General features: G+C 46.8%; 1 protein-coding gene across 1 annotated transcript; it reads right to left on the bottom strand.

The window, feature by feature from the left end:
* Window positions 1-6,999: 6,999 nt before the first annotated feature.
* Window positions 7,000-7,875, bottom strand: LOC136644985 (gap junction alpha-3 protein-like). Its single transcript, XM_066621243.1, has one exon. It carries the CDS (start codon window positions 7,873-7,875, stop codon window positions 7,000-7,002), a length of 876 nt encoding a protein of 291 aa, XP_066477340.1.
* Window positions 7,876-25,658: the final 17,783 nt, after the last annotated feature.

Raw genomic sequence — 25,658 nt, 5'->3', positions numbered from 1 at the left:
AGAGGGCAGGTTGTGGTGCTTGTTGGAAGTGTCATCACATCACTAAATATGAGCTTGCAACACACATGCAATCAGGGCAATCCCAACAGACCTATTACCACTGGCAAAATGCTACAGTTTGAGTGCTCTCCTCCACCTACAGTTGTACATTCCAGCAATATTTTTAACATAAGTTGTACCTACAAGATGTTGCAGTAAATGACTGAGCCTCCCTGGTAGAGATTCTGAGCCAATCACTCCTTCATTGGAAGGAGTGTGTTTTTTCTTTTCTTTTTCTTTTAAGTGAAAGAAGCCAGTGGAACAGCTTCCTTTGCTTAAAAAAAAAAAAAAAAGACAAACTGGTGGGGTGAAGCTGGTGGCAGCACCCCCAGAGGGGTGGTGCCCAGGGCATTAGCCCCTCATGCCCCCTCCATTATTACCCCTACCACCTCACACCATTCTGGTCCCTATTCTCTCTCTCTCTCTCTCTCTCTCTCTCTCTCCTTCCCCCGAACATATTTTGTACTCACATGTAGGGTGGTTAACCCCTCCAGGAATCAGTACCAATTTCCAGATGATCACTGAGCGCAATCCTGGAGGTATTAACACACAGTGAGAAATTCCCAGTATTATATCCTGTTGGAAAAACAATGTCCAGAAGCCCCTTGGCAACCCTGCTCACATTTTAAACCCAAGTCCACTTGGCAGGATTTGAGCATTCCCATATTTGGACACAGCCCTCTAGGAATCTGGTCTCCTTCTCTTTAACTCTGAAGCTGACTCCCCTCAGGAAGCAAATGGAACATTGCAGAATACTTGGAATTATGTCCATGTGCACTGTTCCCTTTTCATTGTGGCAGGACATTATGTAAATTTGCCAGTTAGGCTGATTCCTGATGAAATGATGAATCAGCAGTGTTAGTTACTGACTTAGTAATCTATCAAATGTATATTTTTTTAATTTATATAACATTTTCCCTACCTCCCTCTGTCCCTCTCTGCTAACTGCTTTCTTTTTGATTTGTGACTCCTAGAATGTCTCTGGGAAAGAGAAATCCTGTTCATATGAAAGATTGCTCTCTCTCACCACTTCCTTCACATCCCCCCCCCCACCTTACTTTTCATGTGCTGTTTCCTGAAGACAGGCTGGAATTTTTTCATGTATCTGCTCAAAAGTATGTTTGAGGGGTGTGTGGGTAATGGATTCAATCTAGCCCAGTGTTTCTCTCAACCAGTGGCACAGGTACCACCAGGTACTTGAGATGGTGTTTTGTGGTACTCATAGGACCCCTTGACACCTGCTGCCTGGCAGCAAGACCAGGAACAAAATGCATCAAACAGCAGAAGAAGCCTAGGCTCAGCTTGGCGAGCAGAGCTCCAAAATATGCTTCTCCAAGCTCAAAAAAACCCTTCTATCCATCCTGAGCTTCTTACTGGTGTTTATTATGTCGCATCTAGCCTCCCAACCCAGGAGTAACTGGGGATTATATCATCTTCAGTTACTTCCAGTGGTACTTCGAATAGGTGGACCATGCAAAGTGGGTATGGCAGAGGACAAACCTTGAGAAACACTGCTCTAGCCCTATTGAGCCATTCATCTCCTTCCAGAGATGAACACATGAGAATTCTGCTTATGACACATTTACTAGCCCTGGATTTGCTTTAACGCGGTTTTTTCCATCCACATAAGTTCTGGGAACGGAACCCTACTGGATGCTGAGACTCAACCTGCAAAGGAACAACACAGCCAGAGAGGTGTTTTCACCAACACTTCTCACCAGGACTCCTCTTCATCATCACATTAAGAGGCTTGTGGGGGAATTTTTCAAAGCAAGTAGGCCAAAGTTACATGGCTGTGTTTTAGCCACCTGATATAACAACAGCTTCATTCACAACAGCTCAAATATGGGATGGCTCATGACCAGGTGAAGACAGTATGGATCCACCTGCCAGCTTTCTGGTATCCTAAAGGAATGTTTCATTTTTTAAATAAAAATGAAAAGGCTTGTCAAGCAATAACCCAGCTGAGGCTCCTTTGGAGGCACCCCCTAATCCTATCAATTCTTTAAATTGTTTTTAACATTATGGGGGCATCAGGAAGAGCTCCTGCACCTCAAAATTTGCCATATATCACTCCTCTTTAGGTATCCAGATTCCCTCTCTTAGGCTCATCTTCCCCAGGAAGTTCATGGAAAGCAACCAGTTAGGGCACAGAGTGACTCATACTGATTTTTTGAGAAATTTGTCCCCCTCCCTTGGAGATGTTTAATGTGTAAAGAAGGGAACCTCTGCAAAGCAGGAGGTGGTGGAGGTTGCAGCAGAAAACAGGAAACCATTTGCTCCACTATGACCAACAGAATGATTGGATGGGGGGGGGGGGAATCCCGTTGCCCAGATGGCAATGAGCCAGAGGGAATGGTGGAGACAGACACTGAAAAGAGGTGTTAGATAGTTCTTTTTCTCCTTCTTGACAGTGTTCACCATGGGCATGCTTCTTTTTTCCTTTCCCCCTCCTCTCCTCACACTCTGCCATTATCTTGGGGGGGGAGGTGTAAAAGCCTTTGCCTTGCAAGGCTCCTTTAATAGCTGTTGTGGAGGAAGCAGCTGCCTCCCTAGGCAGCACACAGACTTTCTCTTACCCCCAGCCACACTCGCTCAGTCCATTTGTTCCTTGGTTCTGGGGAGTTTTACTTCCTTTAGTTGGGTTTGTGGTTCCTTTCCCCTGCAAACCAAGGAACTTTCCCTAAGCACACAGACAATGCCTTTTCTTTGATGGTGGCCCCATTTTGCCAACAAAGCTACCAGCACAGAGCTTCAAACTTCAAAAACAGAGGAATAGCTGTTGCTGAAGATGTAGATGTTTTGTGTATATACTTTAAAAAAAAAAATAAATGGTTTCCTGTCCCCAGAGAGCTCACAGTCTTTAAAAAAAAAATGCAGAAGAGCCACTAGAAAACAGCCTCTAGATGCCATGCTAGAATGAAGATTTATTCAACCTCTGCTAAATATAAGAGGATGCCACTTTAAAAGCTAGCCGGGTTGGTGGTGGTGGTGATGATGATATGATTGTGAACCACTGTGTGAACTATTCTTGTTGAAAAGCACCATATAAATATTGTTAATAAAAACAACAACATTGTATTGGCAACCTTCAGTCTCGAAAGACTATGGTATCACGCTCTGAAAGGTGGTTCTGGCACAGCGTCTAGTGTGGCTGAAAAGGCCAATCTGGGAGTGACAATCCCTTCCACACCGGGAGCAAGTGCAGTCTGTCCCTGGTCTGTCTCCCTGGCTATGGGCCTTCCTTCTTTGCCTCTTAGCCTCAGACTGTTGGCAAAATGTCTCTTCAAACTGGGAAAGGCCATGCTGCACAGCCTGCCTCCAAGCGGGCCGCTCAGAGGCCAGGTTTTCCCACTTGTTGAGGTCCATCCCTAAGGCCTTCAGATCCCTCTTGCAGATGTCCTTGTATCGCAGCTGTGGTCTACCTGTAGGGCGCTTTCCTTGCACGAGTTCTCCATAGAGGAGATCCTTTGGGATCCGCCCATCATCCATTCTCACAACATGACCAAGCCAACGCAGGCGTCTCTGTTTCAGCAGTGAATACATGCTAGGGATTCCAGCACGTTCCAGGACTGTGTTGTTTGGAACTTTGTCCTGCCAGGTGATGCCGAGGATGCGTCGGGGGCAGCGCATGTGGAAAGCGCTCAGTTTCCTCTCCTGTTGTGAGCGAAGAGTCCATGACTCGCTGCAGTACAGAGGTGTACTCAGGATGCAAGCTCTGTAGACCTGGATCTTGGTATGTTCCGTCAGCTTCTTGTTGGACCAGACTCTCTTTGTGAGTCTGGAAAACATGGTAGCTGCTTTACCGATGCGCTTGTTTAGCTCAGTATCGAGAGAAAGAGTGTCGGAGATCGTTGAGCCAAGGTACACAAAGTCATGGACAACCTCCAGTTCATGCTCAGAGATTGTAATGCAGGGAGGTGAGTCCACATCCTGAACCATGACCTGTGTTTTCTTCAGGCTGATTGTCAGTCCAAAATCTTGGCAGGCCTTGCTAAAATGATCCATGAGCTGCTGGAGATCTTTGGCAGAGTGGGTAGTGACAGCTGCATCATCGGCAAAGAGGAAGTCACGCAGACATTTCAGCTGGACTTTGGATTTTGCTCTCAGTCTGGAGAGGTTGAAGAGCTTTCCGTCTGATCTGGCCCAGAGATAGATGCCTTCTGTTGCAGTTCCAAAGGCCTGCTTCAGCAGGACAGCGAAGAAAATCCCAACAACAACATGCCTATCTAGACCAGTATTCCTCTGGGAAACTATTCAACTGCTGTGCTTGGTGACATTCAAATAATTAATTTTTGAACTTAGATATCAACTCTTTTTTATTTTATTTTTCATTCTTTATTAGTGTGAAAGAAATAATACAGTCCACTGAAAAGGAAAAATGTAGAAAAAAGAAAAGAAAGAAAAAAAAGATATACAGAACATTAATACTACTTAAAAAAAATACAAAGAACATTTGTAGCAATCTACACTATGAAGGTTAACCCATAAACAGTAGATACACTATCTATAGGACCCCTCACCCCTGGTATCTGCAGAAACTGGGGGTTTCACTTTAAAAACATCTGGAAAGTAAAGAAAAAACCCCAAATAGTTTGCCCTGCAATTGCACAGCAAAGCTGCTGCATTTTGAGGGCTCCCTGCAGCCACTTGCAGGTTGCACAGAGGCTCCTCCCTTCGCCCAAACTCACCCCAGAATGCATAACCTCCCTGTGGCTCAGAACGCCTCCTGGTCACAACTGGAAGGTGCTCCCAGTCACATTCAGGAGGTCCTTTGGGGGCTTTCTGCAGATTTAACTATCCACAAAAATCGGTATCCATGGGGGTCCTGGAACAGAATCCCAGTTGATACTGAGGGCCCACTGTGTATATCCACAAGTGTTAATGATTTTGCAATATAACATTCATATAAAATTAATACTGTTCATAACGTCTTCCCAGAAAAATCATATTTCTAAGCAAGACTACATCATATGCTTAAGTGTTGCATCTGACACACTACAGTGCCAGCATTTAGCTTCTTTGCATCTTGCCCTTTACTATGAAGATGATGTGGTATCCAATAAAACCTGAAAACAATTTCTTGTTGACTATGAGCCCAGTCTTGAGCTTGCACCACTGTGCTCCGCGGGCGGTGAGTGTTGCAAATGTGCTGCAAAGCACGTTCACAGCCCTCAGCGCCAGTGCAGCGCCAGTGCTCCACTGCTTGGTGGTCTTGCGGACCACAGGGCGGCAGAGAGGTGAGTGGAGGCATGGGGGAGGCTGGGAGGAGGTGTTCCAGGGTGGGGGAGGAGGGGGAGGGCAGGGAGAGGGTGGGGAGGAGGCATGCCGGTGGAGGGAGCAGGGCAGGAAAGAAGCGGGACAGGCGGAGCTGAGCTCCACTGCATCCAGAGTCACTGTGTCAGGCCATGGGCCCGCCACGAAGTCTCTTTATTCGATGGCAGCCCAAGGGTTTCCAGAGAATCCAAAAGCCCCGTTGTGGGACTGCTTGCCTTATGACAGTCCCCTTCTCCCAAGGTGCCACCAGCGCTGCCCGGTTAGTGCTCCAGATAGCACGGTAGCCAGTTTCGGCACCGTGGCAGCTCCATGCTTGGGCCAGCATAGGATTGGGCTATAAATCACAATCTAAGATTCATGTTATTGCACCTCAGGTCCTCTGCTGCCACTTTTGCAATGGTGCACTTGGGGGCGGGAGAGCCCCTTACCGTGTTAAATCAAGTTCCCAAACCAGGTAGTACTGTACTTCTGATTTTATTTAAAGGGACCATGCAAATGAAAGAATTCCTTCATTTGGACATCCCACACAATCTGGTTTGAGGATGCAGTGGAGCATGGTAAGAAAGTGGATGATCTTTTTTCCACTTGCTTTTCATGATCGAAAACATGGAGACAGGAGTCACAGACTCAGGGTGAAGGGCTCCCCAGATCCACCATTACTTCACTACACGTCCTGATGTGAGCCACATAATTTGCTTTGTGGCCTGCCAATATGAATAAGGTAGGATCAATAATTTACTCCGGATTAAGAGCCAAGTCAAAGACCAGCTGATGTTCACTTATCAGAAAAACCAATACAGGCCATTGCAAACTGCGGTATGGAAGCACATCAATAGGCAGAAGAATTAGGTATACAGTAATTGCAAAAAATGTAAGGGGGCAGGGGGATGGCTGGCAGTGGGCAGCCCCTGGGGTGGCAGGTGGGGAGTGCAAGGCAGGGCTGGGATGCAGCATTTATGCCAGATCCCAACACCTGTTCCCATAGAGTTCGGAGCAGCTTCAAGATGCCCTGCTCTCCTTGGACTTGGGAGGTGGTGTGGGTCAGAGGAGACCAATAGGGGCCAGTGCGCCTTACCCAGGGGTAAGGGGAAAAGTTTCCCCTTGCCTCTGGCTGAGCTGATTCTGACCCCTATCCTGCAATGCATACAGTGCAAGCCACTTGGCTTTCCAGTTCCAGCACAGGGTAGGATTGCGCCCTTAGTTGATGTTTAAATGGATGTTCAAATTTAATTGATGTTTCGCTGAGGCTCTCTGTTTTTCCTATAATACAATTTTTAATTCCTATGTAAACAAATGAAATTACAAAGTTCTCCAGGGCTGTCCAAATTGTCCCCTATAAAAGCTGTTCCCCCAACCCCTGCAAAGGATCAAGCTAATATTGATCCCCTGGCAAGCATGTTGCTTTGACCACCCCAACTAGGACATTTACTTATCATTGCCACCACAGCTACCCACCTCCACCATCACAAACAGCAAGGCCAGTAAGTGACAAAGTGTAGAATCTTGTTAGCTTTGCTATTTGATATCCTCATCAATGTACTTCTCCCAGCACAAGTGATAACAAGAATTGCCTTCCCCCACCTTGTCTCTTTATGTCTCTCAGTTCAGCAAGGCTGAATGGGAAGGAAGTACTTTCTAGTCAGTACAATGATGGTAGTTTTGATGGGCAGTTCATGGCTGCGTTTACCAGTCACGTCCAGTTTCAGCAACACCCATCTCCAGCTGCAAATCTCCTTTGAATCCTCCATCCTCTGTGAAAGCCTTTCTCTCCACCTTGGGAGATAACCGAGCTGCTGGTGATTTTGGTTGCCGTTTGCACATCTTCCATCCCAAGCTGCAAATCTCAAGCACGTTGAGCAGCAGAGAGACACAGGCCGTGGTCAGCATGAAGAGCATGAAGACCGTCTTCTCTTTGGAACGTGAAATAATGCAATCTACTCCATGTGGACATGGCACTGCTAAACAAATGTATTGTGGCAACAGCTGAAAACCATAAAGGTAGCACTGGCCCACAATGAAGGCGAGTTCAATCAAAATTTTGAAAACAACGCTCCCTACATAGATTCTCAGCATGTGTCCTGCCACACAAGTCTTGCCATGCTCACTAAGGACTGATAATTTCTCATCCTTCTGTGCCAGTCGTGTTTTATCCCTGCTATCACCACCAGCAGCTTCTGATCGTCTACGGAGACCGACATCCCTGCCATTCCATGTTGCCTTCGTTTCTTCTTCATTGTTTACCTTCTGATCCTCCCTGAGTATAATGTGGAGCACGTAAGCCAGATAGATGAAGGTTGGGGTGGAGACAGAGATCATCTGCAGCACCCAGAAGCGGATATGGGAGAGGGGAAAGGCTGCATCATAGCAGACAGTTTTACATCCAGGTTGCTCCGAGTTGCATATGAATTCTGATTGCTCATCTGCCCAGACCACTGGTGCAGCAGCTCCAAGCACCAAGATCCTGAAGATAAACAGGGCCATCATCCAAACATTGCCAATAACTGTGGGGTGCTTTTGTGAATTCTGCAACAGGCTTCTCAGAAAGCTCCTGTCCCCCATGGTTTCCAGTCACTGACCTACAAGAATTAAAGGAGCATCATTACAAAAAGCAAAGAAAACCTGGAATGCAGCAGTGGTGTACCAGGGCCCATAAATTTTTTGCAACCCTCAAGACAAAAATTATTTTCAAAGGAAGTGATGTCATGGCTGGAAGTGACATCTTAAGCAGAGTCATCATTGGGCTGCCAAAGCCGGAAGTGATGTTTAACATTTGTGTTGTTTTTTATTTCGTGTTAGGTTTCTCCTACTAAACAATATGCATCTAATTTACTTACACGGTACTATTCCTGCCTATGCATGCTTGGACTGTTCTTAGTATTTCAGGACTCCACCTCCAGCGAGACAGGCACACCTGAAACATGTGCAGAGTGTCTTTTGTTACCAATCATCAAATAACCACAGTTGGGGAAGATTTGGGACCAGCTCTCTGGCACAGTGGGTAGCCCCATCCTCTTCCTGCTATGCTTCATTTTAAAATTACAAACTCCTTTGGGCAAGGAGCTGCTGTTACCTTGTAAAACCATCCAACAATCCTAAGAGAAGTTTAAGAAGGAAGGGGAGATGGGTGGAGGCGTCATGAGAAGGGAACCAAGGCGGCAGTGGCTAAGGATGCGATCTTACTTCCCAGAGATCTTACTTTGTTTTTACTGTCTGTAAATGCTACTGAATGTAATGAAACTTACAGCACTGTAACAAGAAAACAGGGTTGCAAGAGGGATGATAAATAGGATGTTGGAGAGTGAAAAGGGGTGTGAAAAATTGGGAAAGTTTAAATTACGTTAAGAGACAGGTGGATGTACAAAAGCAGCACAGAAACAAGGAAACAAAATTTAAGGGTGCAATTGTCTGCAGTGAGTTGCTTCTAACAGGCAACTTGAGTAACTTACCTGGGTACCCCACCCCTTTTTCTTGCTTTCTCTTTCTCTGTTTTTTGGAAGAAGTGCTAGCTACTGAGCAATGCGGAAAACAGGAAGGAGTTAATGTCAAGCCCACCCTGGACAACTCTTTTGAAAAAGGCAGCTCAGAATTACAAACACGTAAAAAAAGACAGGGGAATACAGAAAACAAACAAAAGAAAAAAAGAAAGAAACATGTTATGCAATGGAAGGAATGCTGGTCTCAAAAACAAACCAAGCACTTTTGGAAAAGACTGTCTCTGGCAGGAGGAGCAAGTGAAGGAAGGAAGGGAACAGAGGGAGGAAAACAAGCTGGTTAGAAAACAAATGCAAGGGAAGGGAGAGGGAGGCTCTGCTTGCTAGAGCAAGACAAGAACCTTTCGTCTTCCTAGCTGATCTTGGGGAAGGGCAGGAACTCTGATGGTGGCTGCTCCAGAAGCGGAGGAATATGAGTGGTGCCAGTCAGGCTCTGACTCAGGCAAGGGACACTGGGAATGGCGGGGGGTGCAACTGCAGGCCACGGGGCGGGGGAGGATTTGGAAGCCATGCAGCTGCAGAAAGTCTCAAGATCCCTTCCGGTCTTGTCCAGGTTATGTGCCTAGAAAGGTGTTGGGATGACTAGCAGCCCAGCAGAGGGGCGAGGCAGCCTCTTTCACCCTCTCCAGTCCCTGCTTCCCCCTCCCCCCCCTCCAATCAGCCAATAGCTCAGCTGGTCGGTTGGTCACCGCCATATGGAGAGGGCGGCCTTTGTCATCCCTCTGCAGCTTGGTACCCAGGGCCCAAGGTCCCCTGGCCCTCCCATTCATATGCCACTGGTATGCAGGTTCCTTATAAAGCAACCTAAGCATTTATGCACATGTCATCCTTTTTACATTAATAAATTTTCACTTTCAAACAGGGGTGTATTTTTTCTAATGCAGTGGGGAAAAGGCTATGGAAAAAAAGCTGGGGACAGGATCAAAAACAGCAAATTCATAGCTTTCCATCAGACCTGACCTGCCTTTCAAAGAGGATGAAGCAACTGATTTGGGTGGTGGCCTGGGGGGAGGCGTACAACCAGTCACTCAACTTGGCAGAGAGCTGGCCAAGCTGAGGGTGGCTACAATTCTTGTTCTGTGCTTGTCCTGCCTATTTCCCCAGCAGAGCCTAGGGACTCTGCAGGAGGAGGTGGTGCATCTGTTTTTCACCTGGCAGGAAGTGGGTGCATACTGGTACACATGCACCCTCACCAGAGAGCAAGGAGATGCATTGCTTCAGGCACACTTTGATGTTGGCCCAAATAATTCATTTTCCATTTCATGTTCTCTGTTCTGTGAACTACCTAGATATGGCAGCTTACAACAACCTGGGGTAGAGGGCAGTTCGAGGTGCTTGCTGGAAGTATCATCACATCACCAAATACAAGCCTGCAACACACATGCAATCACAACTGAATTATTTCCACTGGCAAATGCTATAGTTTGAGTGTACTCCTTCACCTGTAATCTACAGTTATACAGGTTTGCGCCACTTAACGAAGGGGATATGTTCTCCGATCACTGTTGTTATGGGATTATGTCATTAAGTGAACATTCAGTTCAATCTATTGCCTTTGCTGTGTAAACAGACACTCCCTGGCTGCATAGGCTACTGGAGATAGACTGCCTCTTCTTTGCACTAAGAGCTTCTCTGGTGTGTAAACGACACTCTGCTGCAGGCTATGGGAGATGTGATTGCCTCATTAAGAGCATTTTTATTGTGCTTTCACCACCCTCATAAATGCAGTTGGTTGTTAAGTGAATGGTTGTTAAGCGATGCACAGCTGTACATTCCAGAAATATTTTTACCACAGGTTTGACCTATAAGGTGTTCTTGTAAACACCTGAGGCAAATTTCCAGTCTGGTGCTCATTTTGTTTCTTTCTTTCCATTCTCATCCCTACCTCCTCACTCCATTCTGGACCCTATTCTCTCTCTCTCTCTCTCTCTCTCCCGCACCACAAACATGTTTTGTACTCACGTTTAGGGTTATTAATCCCTCCAGGAATCAGCACCAATTTCCAGATGATCACTGAAAGCAAATCTGGAGGTATTAACACGCAGTGAGAAATTCCCAGTATTATATCCTTTTGTAAAAACAATGTCCGGAAGCCCCAACAGTCAGAGTTGGCAACCCTACTCACATTTTAAACCCAAGTCCACTTGGCAAGATTTGAGTGTTCCCATATTTGGACACAGCCCTCTAGGAATCTGGTTTCCCTCTCTTTAACTCTCAAGCTGACTCCCCTCAGGAAGCAAATGCCACATTGCAGAATACTTGAAATTATGCCTGTGCGCACTGTTCCCTTTTCATTGTGGCAGGACATTATGTAAATTTACTAGTCCGGCTGATTCCTCATTAAATTAAGTTGAATTGATTCATCAGCAGTGTTAGTTACTGACTTCTTAATCTATCAAATGTATACTTTTAAATTTACGTAATATTTTTCCCAAGGAATCATTTTTTCCCTTACTTCTTTCTCTTCGATTTATGCCTCTTGAAATGTCTCAAGGAAAGAGAAACGCTCTCCATCTGAAAGATTGCTCCCTCTTACCACTTCCTACACGTCCTTCCAACCTAATCTTCTTATGTTGTTTCCACCTATTCGAAGTACCACCGGAAATAATTGTCTTGGATTTTTTCATGTATCTGCTCTAAAGTATGTTTGAGGTGAGAGATGTGTGTGCGCACACTGTTGAAACAAAACGGACTTCCAGCAGATCTAGAACAATGCGTTCACTCTAGCCCAGTATTTTTCAAAGTTTGTCCTCCACTGTACCACTTCACATGGTTCACCTATTCAAAGTACCACCAGAAGTAATTGGCGATGACATCATTGCCAGTTACTTCTGGGTTGAAGGGTCCAGATGTGACATGACAAACATCAGTAGGAGGCTCAGGATGGAAAGGACAGCTTTTTTGAGTGTGGAAAAGCATGCTTTGGAGCGCTGCCTGCCAAGCCTCGCCTATGAGTGCTGTTTGTTGTGTCACATTCCTGGTCTCGCTGCTGGGTGGCAGGTATCCAGGGGTCCTGCGAGTACTACCACACCACCTCAAGTACCACTGGTGGTACCCATAGCACTGGTTGAGAAACACTGCTCTAGCCCTATTCAGTCATTCATCTCCCTCCAGAGATGAACCTGTGAGGGCTTTCTAGAATTCTACTGATGGCACACTTACTTGCCCTGTCCCCTGAACTTCTAGTGATCAGTGTTTATCTGCAGTGTGTTACCACACTTGCTCAGCGAGATGAGGAAGTACACCCACATGTGTACCAGAATATGCATATTTTAGGGACCTTTGACTTGTGGTTCACCCCAAAGGAAGATTGTGGTTTAAGAGATGAAGGAGGAGGCAGAAATAACAAAAAAGTACTGTAATATTTACTAGGATGTAACTGATAACCAGAGGATAAGAACATAAGGAGAGCCCTGCTTGATCAGGCCAAAGACCCATCTAGTCTAACTTCCTGTATCTCACAGTGGCCTACCAGATGCCTCAGGGTGCACACAAGACAAGAACAGACCGGCATCCTGGTACCCTCCTTTGCATCTGGCTAAAAGGATTCTAAAATGGAAACACAAGCAAAGCTTGGAGTACAAATATACTTGGAGTATGAAATACTTGGAGTATGAAATATAGGAGCCATTTGGAGTTCTCTGTTACCACATGTGCTCTAGGACATATGCACTGCAGTTACACAGGGACCCAAACACATGTGTTTTGGTTGTTTTTACCACTGGCGGTGATGCACCCATTACATAGTTGACACTTAAAGAGGTTCAGAGGAGATGTTCAGGTGCAGAGAAATTAAAACAAGGTTTATTAGGGATTGACAATAGGAAGGGATAAATTCATGAAACAGAGAAATTATGATAACCATAACATGTAAGCTCCTGACACAAACAGAAGGACAAAAGCAAAGGGCTCTTGGCCCTTGACTCCTAGCCCTGGGATCCAAGCCTGGGAACACGACTAAGATTTTTCCTGAAGATACTAGATATAACATGTTTGGACTCTGTAGATGTGAAGCTATGTGGGAGCAAACCTGGGAAGCATTAATCAATCTGCCATGGCTCTACCTTGCTGGATGGTGTGAGAAGACCTTGACACCGCCAGTCATGGAGAACATAGAGGCCAATTGTCTTTGATGGGCCAAACTTCCGTTGATGCAAATCTTGGGGAGTTAGTTATGATTGGGCCTTCAGTTTCATATATTCATGTATAGGATTCTATACTCATAGAAGGAGAAACTGAGACAGGAATCTGCTAATTCCAGATTCTCAAAGGAGCCATGTGTTTGTAGAAGAAGAAATGAAGTATTGTCCTGTAGGCATTCATGAATCTCCACCTATTTGAGACTCCCCCACTTGGATGCATAGCAGAGAATCCAGTGCTTGGCTCCTTAGAGCCTTGGCCCTGCTGTAAACCTGCACGTCCAGTGCCAACAGACTCATCCCTTCTGGCCAGCCCAACTGAAACAATGGCAGCAGAAAGGGCACAGATGAGAAAGCACAAGCACTAACTTGTGAGCTGTGGAGCAGGCATCTCAGAGAGCAGTCACAGACTCACACTTCCTCTCTGAGCAAGTGAAGGGGGTGCCTAAAAGAGGAACAGAAAGAAGGATCAAGTGCCCTGCTGATCAGTCTTCCAGATCCTGCAACCTCCTTCAAGAAAGGCAAGGGAAGAAGCTGCAATCCACTCTGGGGTCGGTTGTCAAGAAGAGACTTTTCTGTGCTCCTCACCCAAGTTAGGAGGAGTGCTGGAAAATCAGCTGGATTTTGTGGAGCTCAGGGAGGACTGCTGCCAACTTCATAGTCCATTGGTGAGTAGGCATAAGTGAATTCCCCACTTATCTTCAGGTTAAGAGAACCCTGGAAGTCAGGTGTCTATTGCCACACAAAAACACCCACACTTCCCAGCAGGCCTGGGAGGAGGTCAATGTTTAAAACCTTTGGAAACTTACTCCCAACTTCCACCAGCTTTCTCATGGATAGTTATTCATACTACATCCCCACACTATGTATAAGCCTGTGTATATTTGTGTGTGTTCTTTGCCCATTTCCCCTCCCACTTTCAACGGTTTTTATTCCAGTTCATCTGCTCACTGTCTGACATTTGATCTGCCCCATGTAATCCTGGATAAATATGTGTGTATTTGATCACCCCAGTGGTGTATTATGGTGGTGCGGACTGTACCAGCTGACACCATCGAAGGGGGTGAAACCAAAATGACCCACAGTTTAGAAATTACTAGTCTGCACTGACTGATAGGCAAACATCAAGGGCCTTTTCAAGCCCTATTTAAGCTGTGAAAGGTTGAACCAGAGATCCCTGCATGGAAAGCATATGCTCTAGCACTGTACTACAACTCACTTTTTCATTGGAAATGGGAAAATAGAAAGCCAAACTCCAAAGGCTGGGGACAAGATTTATTGCAAAATAACTTGTGTCTTAGCACAATGCATTTCTGTACCAATTACTTTGCATCAGAGGTATCAACTTTTTTGATAATGTCACTAAACTGATCACTAAGCTTGGTGACCTTACCAAATCTGATGGCTTATTGGTAGAGGTGTTTGTTTCCAGTAAGTAAAGTAAGACTTCAGACTAACAGCCCAATCCTGAGCTGCCTGGTGTGTGGGGCTGCAGTAGCGCCGAAAATGGCTGCCGCTGCATCCTGCGCATCCCAGGCAGCCGCTTTTGCCTCCTCGGGATAAGGAGACTTTCATCCCCTTCCCCCAGGTAAGGCAAGTAGCCCCTCAATGGGGCTACTAGATACTATGGCGACCCCTCCTCCCCTCACACCACCACCTACCTGTTCGCTGCCCAGCGGTCCTTGCAACTGCCGAGCGGTGGAGCTCTGGTGCTCCACCAGCACTAGCCTAGCACCAACCAGTGCTGGGCTAGCACTGGTGCTCCACTGTCACTGAGGACTGCAAACGTGCCTTATGGCATGTTTCTGAAAGTGCATGTCAGCGGTGAGTTGGTGCACACTGCATATGATTGGGCCTGAGTCTTACTAAACACAATGGGCTTAATTCTGGGTAAAGTAAATAACACCATTTTAAAACATTCTACTTCTCAGTCTTATGCCTTATAAATCTTATTCTGTCTGCTTCATTTGGAGTTCATCTCCATTTTTTGTTAGTCATCTCTGTTTTGTTCCAAGCATCCTGGCACACTATTTTATCTATCACAGTATTGCTCATGCTGTGAGTTGGGACCCTTTAGTTGGGCTGTGAGCCAATTTCAGGTGGGTTGCGTAGCACCTAGCTCAGCAGCCTTTGAAAATACAGAGTTGGAAATTCAGGGTACAGAGCTGCTGGGCAGGATGAGCTCCTGGTGGGAGGGAGGAAGGGTGCTTTGCCCTGAACAGGTGGGAAGATGGGGCACTGGAAAGGGGGGGGAGGGCTGTGTGATTGCAGAATGATCCAATCCTGTGTTCTGCTTTGACTTCCAAGATGGAATGCTTGAATTCTGGCCTTTGCAAAATAACAGCACAAGTGTGCTGTGTAATGGGACCTTGGGCTGATCACGGCTTAGGTTTGAAGTCCAAATTGATGATGTCACTACTTGCCACAACATCACTTCCAGGTTAATAGTATCACTTCCGGTGGGTCCTGACAAGATTATCAAACTAAAAAGTGGTCACATTTTCATCTATCTTTCCTCCAACTCAGAGTTGTCCTGTTTTATATTTATTTATTTATTTATTTATTTATTTATACAGGTATTTATATACCGCCTTTCTTTGCTCCTGCCTCCTGTAAAGTTTATCTTTACAACTACCTTGTAAGGTAAGTTCTACTGAGAAATGTTAACATGCCCAAGGCCACCAATTTAGCTTTGAGACATTGTGAGGATTTGAATCCAGGTCTCCTCAGCACAAGTCCAAGTCCATTCTAGCCATACAAAAGATACGTGTATGGAATCCTCATATGGGGACGACATGCTAACTCTTCTATGAAAAGGCTTTCTATGTAGACATGTGATAATGTTTGCAGATGTCCAGGTTTTAGGTGGCATGTGTGTTGCTGGCACTCTTGAGCTTCTACTTCATCTGAAGTGAGAGTAATAGCAGAATTCTGGGTTGAAACAAGAATAATATTGTTTGGGAAATTCTGCCATCACTTCTTTAGGTCTGATACTGATACCAGCACTTTGAACTGAGCCAAGAATCAAACTGGTAACCAAGGCCAATCAAGGCACAATGGGGTGTAGTGTTTCCAACAGGCAATCCCTGTTTAAAATCTAGCTGCTGCATTTAGTGCCAAATGAAGTTTACAAATTATTTTCAAGAGCAGCCGCCTGCAGAGTACATTGCAGTAGTTCAACCTGGAGGTAACTACAACATGGGTAACTGCCACTCAGTCCAACCTCTCCAGATAAGACTGCACCATAGTGAGAGAGTGAAATTAGACTACCCACGTTATGGGTGACTATAATTCTCCAACAGCCCAATACTAATGAAAGTCCCATGCTGCAATGTAGTGGCACCAGTGCAGTCTCTGATGCATCCAGCATGGGAGCAGAGGCTGCTGGAGGTTTCCTTGAGAGAGAGCTGGACATTCTTCCCTTTCCCCTGGGGTAAGCCCCAGCACCTGCTATGGGGTTACTTGGTCTTGCGCCAGCAAAATCATTGGTGTAAGTCTGAGTGATCCCATGTCAGGAAATCAGCTTCAGAAAGGGGGATAGGATACAGCAGCAGCCACTGACACCATCCGCTCCCAACCCCGATCCATCCCCTCCCCACCCCACCCTTCCCTCCCCTTGTTTCACTCTCCCCCCACCCATCTACTAGCCTGCATAGACCTTACTTTCTCCAGTGAGATCCTCACAATCTCTTCTGGTCTTCACCACTTGGAAAAGCTTGGTGTTGCCTGCAAACTTAGCCACCTCATAGCCTGGCTGCACAGGCTACTGTTGATAGACTGCCTCTCCTTTGCACTAAGAGCCTCTCTGTTGTGTAAACAGACACTCTGCTGCAGGCTATGGGAGACTCGATTAAGAACCTCTGTTGTGCTTTGACAACCATCATATATGTGGTCAGTCGTTATACAGTGCATGCCTGTATTATGCGCCAGGAGTCTGGTTCCATTTTGGTTCAAGTGAAGCCCGTCCTTCTTGCACAGGCCTTGCTTGTCCCAAAACATTTCCCAGTCCCTAACAAATCTAAACCTCTCCTTCTGACACTATCATCCCATCCATGCATTGAGACCCCTGATCTCAGCCTGCCTAGCTGGTCCTGCATATAGAACAGGCAGCACTTCTGAGAATGCTACCTTGTGGGTTCTGGCTTTAAGCTTCCTACCTAGCAACCTAAATTTGACCTCCAGGACCTCCCGGCTACATTTCCTCACATCGTTGGTGCCGACATGCACCACAATTACTACCTCCTTCCCAGCACTCTCTACCAGCCTATCTAGATGAGACGTGATGTCTGCAACCTTCACACCAGGCAGGCAAGTCACCATGCAGTCCTCACATCTGTCACAGACCCCCCCCCCCATGTTCCTGACAATTGAATCACCCACTACAAGAAGCCCCTGACCCCCCTCCCACCAAGGAGTGTGACTGGATATGGGACCGTCCCCTGAAAAAGGGCCCCCCCTAGGGGATTGTTTCCCTCCTCTCCAGAATGATGTCCTCCAGCTCTGAGACTTCCTACCCCGGCAGCTGGAGAGCTGCCTGCCTAAGGGTGGGACAAAGCCTGCATGTCTCCAGAAGTCTCCCCAGGTCCCTCTCTGCCTGCCTCTGCCTCTCCAGCTTGACAACCAAAGCTTCACGGGAGAAGACCCTTTTCCTGAGACCCTGGAGCTCCTTACATCGAGGACACACCCATGACTTATCCTCCAGAGCCACATTGAGTGCCCTTTGTTGGGATAGAAAGGTGGGATATAAATACTACAAGTAAATAAATCAATAGCCCTACCCTACTGCTGGCGGTCGAACTGCATAGTTTTGTGACTTTGTTTATTTCCTGTGATGCAATACCATTTTCAATTCTTGCAAAACATTTCTCTTACATTTGTCTGTGTCATCAGTGTTCTTTGGATGACAAATAACCAGCTATTATTCATTTGTTTGAATTAAAGCTTGAATAATTGGAAGCTACATGTTCCCTGATAACAGTAATCCAAAATGGAGAATCCTTTAGGTGTATTAACCTGGAGAAATGAAACCATCTCCTATTGGTACAAGAGATTGTCCACAACTCTATAATCTATAGATTATAATCTATAAACTCTATAATGCAAGATTACAAAATGGTGATTTGGTCTGCAATCCTATCCGCGCTTATCTGAAAAATAAACCCCACTGACTATAATGGAACTTACTTCTGAGTAGATGTGCATAGGCTTGGGTTCATATAACCCAAGAGCAGTATAACCCCTAGAGCAGTGCAACCCTCAGTGGTGGTCCTCAGACCAGGACCAGCAACCATTGGCTGCTGGTCCATGGCAAACTTCCAGAAAATAAACAATAATATACTTTAAAAATTGCACCAGAACTCCACAAAGGCCCTGATCCCTGCTCCATTACTCCCACACTGCTGGTTTACCATCAGTGGTGGGAGTAGCTGATGGCACTCCCTAGGTCCAGTGGTGAGCCTCCAGTGCCTTGCCATTTGTGGTGGCACTTCTAAAATGGCCATTGGCAGTGCACTGAGTGTGCCTCCAGGAGCCAATTGACAGCTACAGAATCATGTTCTGCTATAGTTAAAGCCAGCCCAGCCCAAGTTAGGATTGGGCAGTCAGGTAGCTATACTTGTCCTTTCAGCTTCTCTCCAGCCTGCCATCCCTCTATCTTTCCCCCAACTTTACATTGGGCAGGAGGTCTGGTCTAGAGGGTAGAGCCTCCGTCTGCCTGAAGATAACATCCACAAGGTCGCCTGTTCGAGGCCACCGGCACCATGCGACCTTGGAGCAGCTGACAAGCTGAAGCCGAGCAATTTCATCTGCTCTGAGCGTGGGAGGATGGAGGCCAGAATGTGAAGCCAGATTGGAATGAAACACCTTGAATGTAGTAGTTCTTGAAAGAAAGAACCTTCTTTGAAATTGTAAAAATCCCTATTTAAATAGGGATTTAGATAAAGCCTGCCTATGTAAACCGCCTTGAATAAAGTCTTGAATAAAGACCAAGAAAGGCGGTATATAAATACCTGTTGTTGTTGTTTACATAAGAACATAAGAAGAGCACTGCTGGATCAGGTCCAAGGCCCATCTAGTCCAGCTTCCTGTATCTCACAGCGGCCCACCAGATGCCTCAGGGAGCACACACAAGACCACAAGATACTTGCATCTCGCTGACACCTCCCGGCATCTAGCATTCTATTTGCACTCACACACCCCAGCAAAGATGCCAGATTGCAACTGGATTGAACTTGTGCTCCTTTATTAAACACAGTGACCAATTTTTAATGCATGAAACCTACTGAATATACCTTCCCTCCCTCACCAGTCTGGGGTAGGTGAAAAAACTGCCATCCACGGCCCATTTGGATGAGAGAAAAAAATTCCTATCCAGCCCTCAAAATGAGCGACCAGTTAATCTCAGACTGTACATACCAATCCTGGTTTGTAACCTATGATGGAGTTTTCTTCCAGAAATCTATCCACATCTTGTGGCAAGGAGTTCCACAGACTAATTACATGCTGGGTAAACCAGTCTTTCCCCATCTTAGCATAGGGACTGGGATAGAAAGGAAAGGATTCATGAAACACCTTCTTCTGAAGTCCTGAGTTCATATTGTCCATTTGAGATATATGGTTTCACAGCACCTAAATCCATGATGTTATGCAGGCATCAGCTGATATGGGCAGGTAGGGTTGGTTTGAATGGTGTGCTATCCAGGATTAGATGCACACTCTGTTCCTAATTTGAATATGAGGTTATATAGATAATGAGGAAAAATAGAGCCAGAAAAACATAATGGATTACAATGTTATTTTATGATGAAAATTACACATCACCTTCCTTTTTAGTAATAATGCTGTTTCAATGTCCTTATGGCAGGTTACAGACTGGAAACTATGGGGGACAGGAGCTTTCTGAGAAGCCTGTTGCAAAATACACAAAAGCACCCCACAGTTATTGGCAATGTTTGGATGATGGCCCTGTTTATCTTCAGGATCTTGATGCTTGGAGCTGCTGCCCCAACAGTCTGGGAGGATGAGCATTCAGAATTCATATGCAACACTCAGCAACCTGGCTGTAAAGCTGCCTGCCAAGATGCGGCCTACCCCCTCTCCCATATCCACTTCTGGGTGCTGCAGATCATCTCTGTCTCCACCCCAACCTTCATCTATCTGGCTTATGTGCTCCACATTATACTCAGGGAGGATCAGATGGTGAACAATGAAAAAGAAACAAAGGCAACATGGAATCAGAAGCTGATGATGGCAACATTAAGGGGAATAATAAAAGCTTCTTCAAATATGTTAGAAGCAGGAAACCCGCCAGAGAAGCGGTTGGCCCTCTGGATGGTGAGGGAGGGAAAGGGGAGATAAAAGGAAACTTAGAGATGGCAGAGAAATTAAACGAGTTCTTTGCATCTGTCTTCACGGCAGAAGACCTCGGGCAGATACCGCTGCCCGAATGGCCCCTCCTAACCGAGGAGTTAAGTCAGATAGAGGTTAAAAGAGAAGATGTTTCAGACCTCATTGATAAATTAAAGATCAATAAGTCACTGGGCCCTGATGGCATACACCCAAGGGTTATTAAGGAATTGAAGAATGAAGTTGCAGATCTCTTGACTAAGGTATGCAACTTGTCCCTCAAAACAGCCACAGTACCAGAAGATTGGAGGATAGCAAATGTCACGCCTATTTTTAAAAAGGGAAAGAGGGGGGACCCGGGAAACTATAGGCCGGTCAGCCTAACATCCATACCGGGTAAGATGGTGGAATGCCTCATCAAAGATAGGATCTCAAAACACATAGATGAACAGGCCTTGCTGAGGGAGAGTCAGCATGGCTTCTGTAAGGGTAAGTCTTGCCTCACGAACCTTATAGAATTCTTTGAAAAGGTCAACAGGCATGTGGATGCGGGAGAACCCGTGGACATTATATATCTGGACTTTCAGAAGGCATTTGACACGGTCCCTCACCAAAGGCTACTGAAAAAACTCCACAGTCAGGGAATTAGAGGACAGGTCCTCTCGTGGATTGAGAACTGGTTGGAGGCCAGGAAGCAGAGAGTGGGTGTCAATGGGCAATTTTCACAATGGAGAGAGGTGAAAAGCGGTGTGCCCCAAGGATCTGTCCTGGGACCGGTGCTTTTCAACCTCTTCATAAATGACCTGGAGGCAGGGTTGAGCAGTGAAGTGGCTAAGTTTGCAGACGACACCAAACTTTTCCGAGTGGTAAAGACCAGAAGTGATTGTGAGGAGCTCCAGAAGGATCTCTCCAGACTGGCAGAATGGGCAGCAAAATGGCAGATGCGCTTCAATGTCAGTAAGTGTAAAGTCATGCACATTGGGGCAAAAAATCAAAACTTTAGATATAGGCTGATGGGTTCTGAGCTGTCTGTGACAGATCAGGAGAGAGATCTTGGGGTGGTGGTGGACAGGTCGATGAAAGTGTCGACCCAATGTGCGGCGGCAGTGAAGAAGGCCAATTCTATGCTTGGGATCATTAGGAAGGGTATTGAGAACAAAACGGCTAATATTATAATGCCGTTGTACAAATCGATGGTAAGGCCACACCTGGAGTATTGTGTCCAGTTCTGGTCGCCGCATCTCAAAAAAGACATAGTGGAAATGGAAAAGGTGCAAAAGAGAGCGACTAAGCTGATTACGGGGCTGGGGCACCTTCCTTATGAGGAAAGGCTACGGCGTTTGGGCCTCTTCAGCCTAGAAAAGAGACGCTTGAGGGGGGACATGATTGAGACATACAAAATTATGCAGGGGATGGACAGAGTGGATAGGGAGATGCTCTTTACACTCTCACATAATACCAGAACCAGGGGACATCCACTAAAATTGAGTGTTGGGCGGGTTAGGACAGACAAAAGAAAATATTTCTTTACTCAGCGCGTGGTCAGCCTGTGGAACTCCTTGCCACAGGATGTGGTGCTGGCGTCTAGCCTAGACGCCTTTAAAAGGGGATTGGACGAGTTTCTGGAGGAAAAATCCATTATGGGGTACAAGCCATGATGTGTATGCGCAACCTCCTGATTTTAGGAATGGGTTAAGTCAGAATGCCAGATGTAGGGGAGAGCACCAGGACGAGGTCTCTTGTTATCTGGTGTGCTCCCTGGGGCATTTGGTGGGCCGCTGTGAGATACAGGAAGCTGGACTAGATGGGCCTATGGCCTGATCCAGTGGGGCTGTTCTTATGTTCTTATGTTCTTATGGCGATAGCAGGGATAAAACACGACTGGCACAGAAAGATGAGAAATTATCAGTCCTCAGTGAACACGGCAAGACTTGTGTGGTAGGACACATGCTCAGAATCTATGTGGGGAGCGTTGTTTTCAAAATTATCATTGAACTAGCCTTCATTGTGGGCCAGTGCTACCTTTATGGTTTTCGGCTGTTGCCATTGCATGTGTGTCCAGAAATGCCATGTCCACATTATGTAGATTGCTTTATTTTGCATTCCAAAGAGAAGACGGTCTTCATGCTCTTCATGCTGACCACAGCCTGTGTCTCTCTGCTGCTCAACGTGCTTGAGATTTGCAGCTTGGGATGGAAGATGTCCAAATGGCGACCAAAATCACCCATATTAGCTCGATTATTTCCAGGGGTGGGGAGAAAGGCTTTCACAGAGGATGGAGGAGTCACAGAAGATTTGCAGCTGGTGATGGGCGTTGATCAAACTGGGCGTGACTGACAAACACAGCCATGAAGTGCCCGTCATCACTACCATCATTGCACTGACTGGGAAGTACTTCCTTCCCAGCCAGCCTTGCAGAACCAAGGGATATCAGAGGGATGGGGGGGGAGTAATTCTTGTTATCACTTGTGCTGGGAGATGTACATTGATAAAGATACCAAATAGCAAATCAACAGAAACTATGCTGCTGCAGGTGGGGGTTTGGCTACAGGGCAGGGGGGTGGGGAGCACCAGATTCTACACTTTGATGCTTGCAGTCCTTGCTTTTTTGTGTGTTGTAGTGGAGGTGGGAATAAGTGCATGTTCCAGTTGGTCAAGGGTGGTCAAAGCAGCCCACTTAATGCTTTGCCTCAGGTTACATGTGTGTTGTTATCATAAAATCAGTATATTGTATGTGTGTTTCTATTCCTTTCAATACATTTCTGTTTCTGTATCTTTTTTGTCTGTTTGCCAATGTTGGGAGCAGGTTTAAAGGCAATAGCACCAGTCTGTGTCATTCAGGGTTGGGATGTGAATTACAGGCCTTTGTTGTGTAAGTGCCATTAGACCTGATGTCAGAGGGGAGCTTTCTTACTCTTTCCTTTCTGAGCCAGTTGATTGGCTCAGGTTCCTGCCAGGCAGGGGATGTTTTGCCAGATTCCAAGACCAAGCACCGCCTAGAGAATTATGCCCACTTTATGCTAATCAGCTCCCCTTCTTTCCCAAAAAATGACCCTGGTTCTGCCCTGCAGTACTGCTGGACCCCACCACCAGAGTAGCTCATCTGTACAACCTGCAGAGGTCCTCCTTCCTCTCTTCTCCTGCCAACAACTCCTTCCACCACCACAGCAGCACATTGGTCCTCTGCAGGTCTTGGGTGTGGGCATGGCAGCCAAACACCAATCTCAGTGTCTCCAGCAGTTTCTGCTCCAGCAGCCTCCAAAGTCCATTCACACATCAGTCCATCAGCAGTTCTAGTAGTCCATTGGCCATTAGTCTCTCCAGTCTTGCTTTTCTGCTTCTACTACCCACACCAAACTCTCCCTTCATCAGATGCTTTTATGCCTGAGGACCCTCTTGCCTTCAAGTGGCTGCAGGTGTGCAGCACACTTTCTGCTGAATGCCCAGGACTTACCCATAAAAGGGGCCACTGCTGACACCACATCCTACCTCCTCGCCAGATCTTCCACGATTCTAATACAGGGGAAGGTAGAGATCAAATAAGATCATTGTTGGCATCCTTCAGTCTCGGAAGACTATGGTATCGCGCTCTGAATGGTGGTTCTGGAACAGAGTGTCCTCTCTAGTGCGCGAAGCCTGGGTAAAGTAGATATGGAGGAAAGACTGTTTTCCATGCAGCAAATCCCCCCTCCCCATGTTGCTGAAATGGTCCAATGGAAAGGCAGAGGCCAATATGGTTGGTTCCAGTGGCATCGCAGGAGTTGCCAGAATGTGACTGTGTTCAGCCATGAACTGCCTCAGGGACTCTGGCTCCGGTTTTGCCTCGAGGTTGACTCCTGAAGCCTTTTCCATAACTGGATGTAGCCACAAGGCAGTGGAGGTTTGGGATCAGAGTTTTCCTTCTCTCTCTTCCCAGGCTAACGAGTCCCATCTACCCGGTGGCTGTTTAGTTGCCTCTTGGCAGTACAGCCAAACTGAGGGCCTATTCTTATCCCCAGCCGCCAGGGGATAAATAAGATCATAAGAGCATAAGAAGAGCCCTGCTGGATCAGGCCAAAGGCCCATCTAATCCAGCTTCCTGTATCTCACTGTGGCCCACCAAAAGCCCCAGGGAGCACACAAGACAAAAGACACAACCTGCGTCCTGGTGCCCTCCCCTGCATCTGGCAATCATAGGCAGCTTGCTGTTGGGGATGTACGAAGAACTTATCGTACATGATATAAATAAATGGATAAATCAATAAAAGGTAGAAGTAGATAAGTAAGTAGATTAGGAGGTATAGTTTGATTAACTAGTAATGGTATATGGTATTCAGCATTTTTAAATGTATATTATATGTATTATTTGTATTGTTTGTATTGTGTGATGTCTGTGTGTGTTAATTAAAAAATTAATAAAAAATTTTTAAAAAGAAGCATTAAATATGCAACATAAACAATTTTTGTGTTACAGGAAGCCCAGTCCTAACATGTGCTGGCATTGGCAGGCCAACTGGCCTGTGTCATATCCAGTGCCAGTTAGGAGGTGGCTGTGGCGCAACTCAAAGTAAGGGGGCTTATGGCCCCTTTCCCAGAATAATGCCTGAGCCACCTCAGTGGGGATGCTAAGATCTGTCCCAACCAAGAGCCCAATCCTGGGCTCAGTGCCGTGGCTTCATGCTGCCGCGCACTGTCGCAAACATGCCATTTGCCAGCCTCACCGCCAGGCTACCACCCATGCTAGCCCAGTGCCGGCCAGTGCTGGGCTAGCACTGGGCTAGTGCCAGGTTAGTGCGGGGCAAGTGCCCAGCCTCCACAGCTCGGTGGTCTCAGGGACCGCCAAGCCACGGCACAGTAAGCGGGGCGGGGAGTGGGGTGGGGAGGAGGTGTTCCAGGGAGGGAGGAGGCCAGCAGGGGGGTGGGGAAAGGGTGGGAGGGAGGCATGACAGGGAGCCAGGGGTCAGGGATGGTGGCGGGTGGGAGGCGTGCCAGGGGGAGGGAGGGAGGCAGGTCCGTGGAGCTCCTTTCCACTGGATCCAAGGCGTTCATGGTAGAATGAGTAACCCCACTGTGGGGCTGCTTACCTTACGCGGGAGAAGGGGACGAAAGGTGCCACCTGCAGTAGCCCAGGGCGCACAGGATCCAGTGGCAGCTGTTCTCAGTGCCGCCGAGCCTGCGTGCCCTGGGCAGCTCAGGATTGGGCTGCCCATCGCTGGCACAGATCTGAGCAGTCCAGTGTAATGCCAGGCTGCTTGGGAGAGAAGTTAGGATCTGGCCTAAGTGCTGGAGGCCAGTCCCATCCCCTTCCTTGGCCAGGCCCTCTCTCCCCTGTCCTGAAACGGCCCAGTTCTGCACTCACCAAAAACCCCTGCCAGCCTCCATAGGCTGG

This window comes from Tiliqua scincoides, chromosome 3 (assembly GCF_035046505.1).
Source record: "Tiliqua scincoides isolate rTilSci1 chromosome 3, rTilSci1.hap2, whole genome shotgun sequence".
NCBI lineage: Eukaryota > Metazoa > Chordata > Lepidosauria > Squamata > Scincidae > Tiliqua > Tiliqua scincoides.
This window is presented reverse-complemented; position numbering and strand designations above follow the sequence as displayed.

What these genes read in the sequence shown, in the direction of transcription:
- LOC136644985 (XM_066621243.1), bottom strand. Translation starts at nt 7,875, where the DNA reads ATGGGGGACAGGAGCTTTCTGAGAAGCCTGTTGCAGAATTCACAAAAG.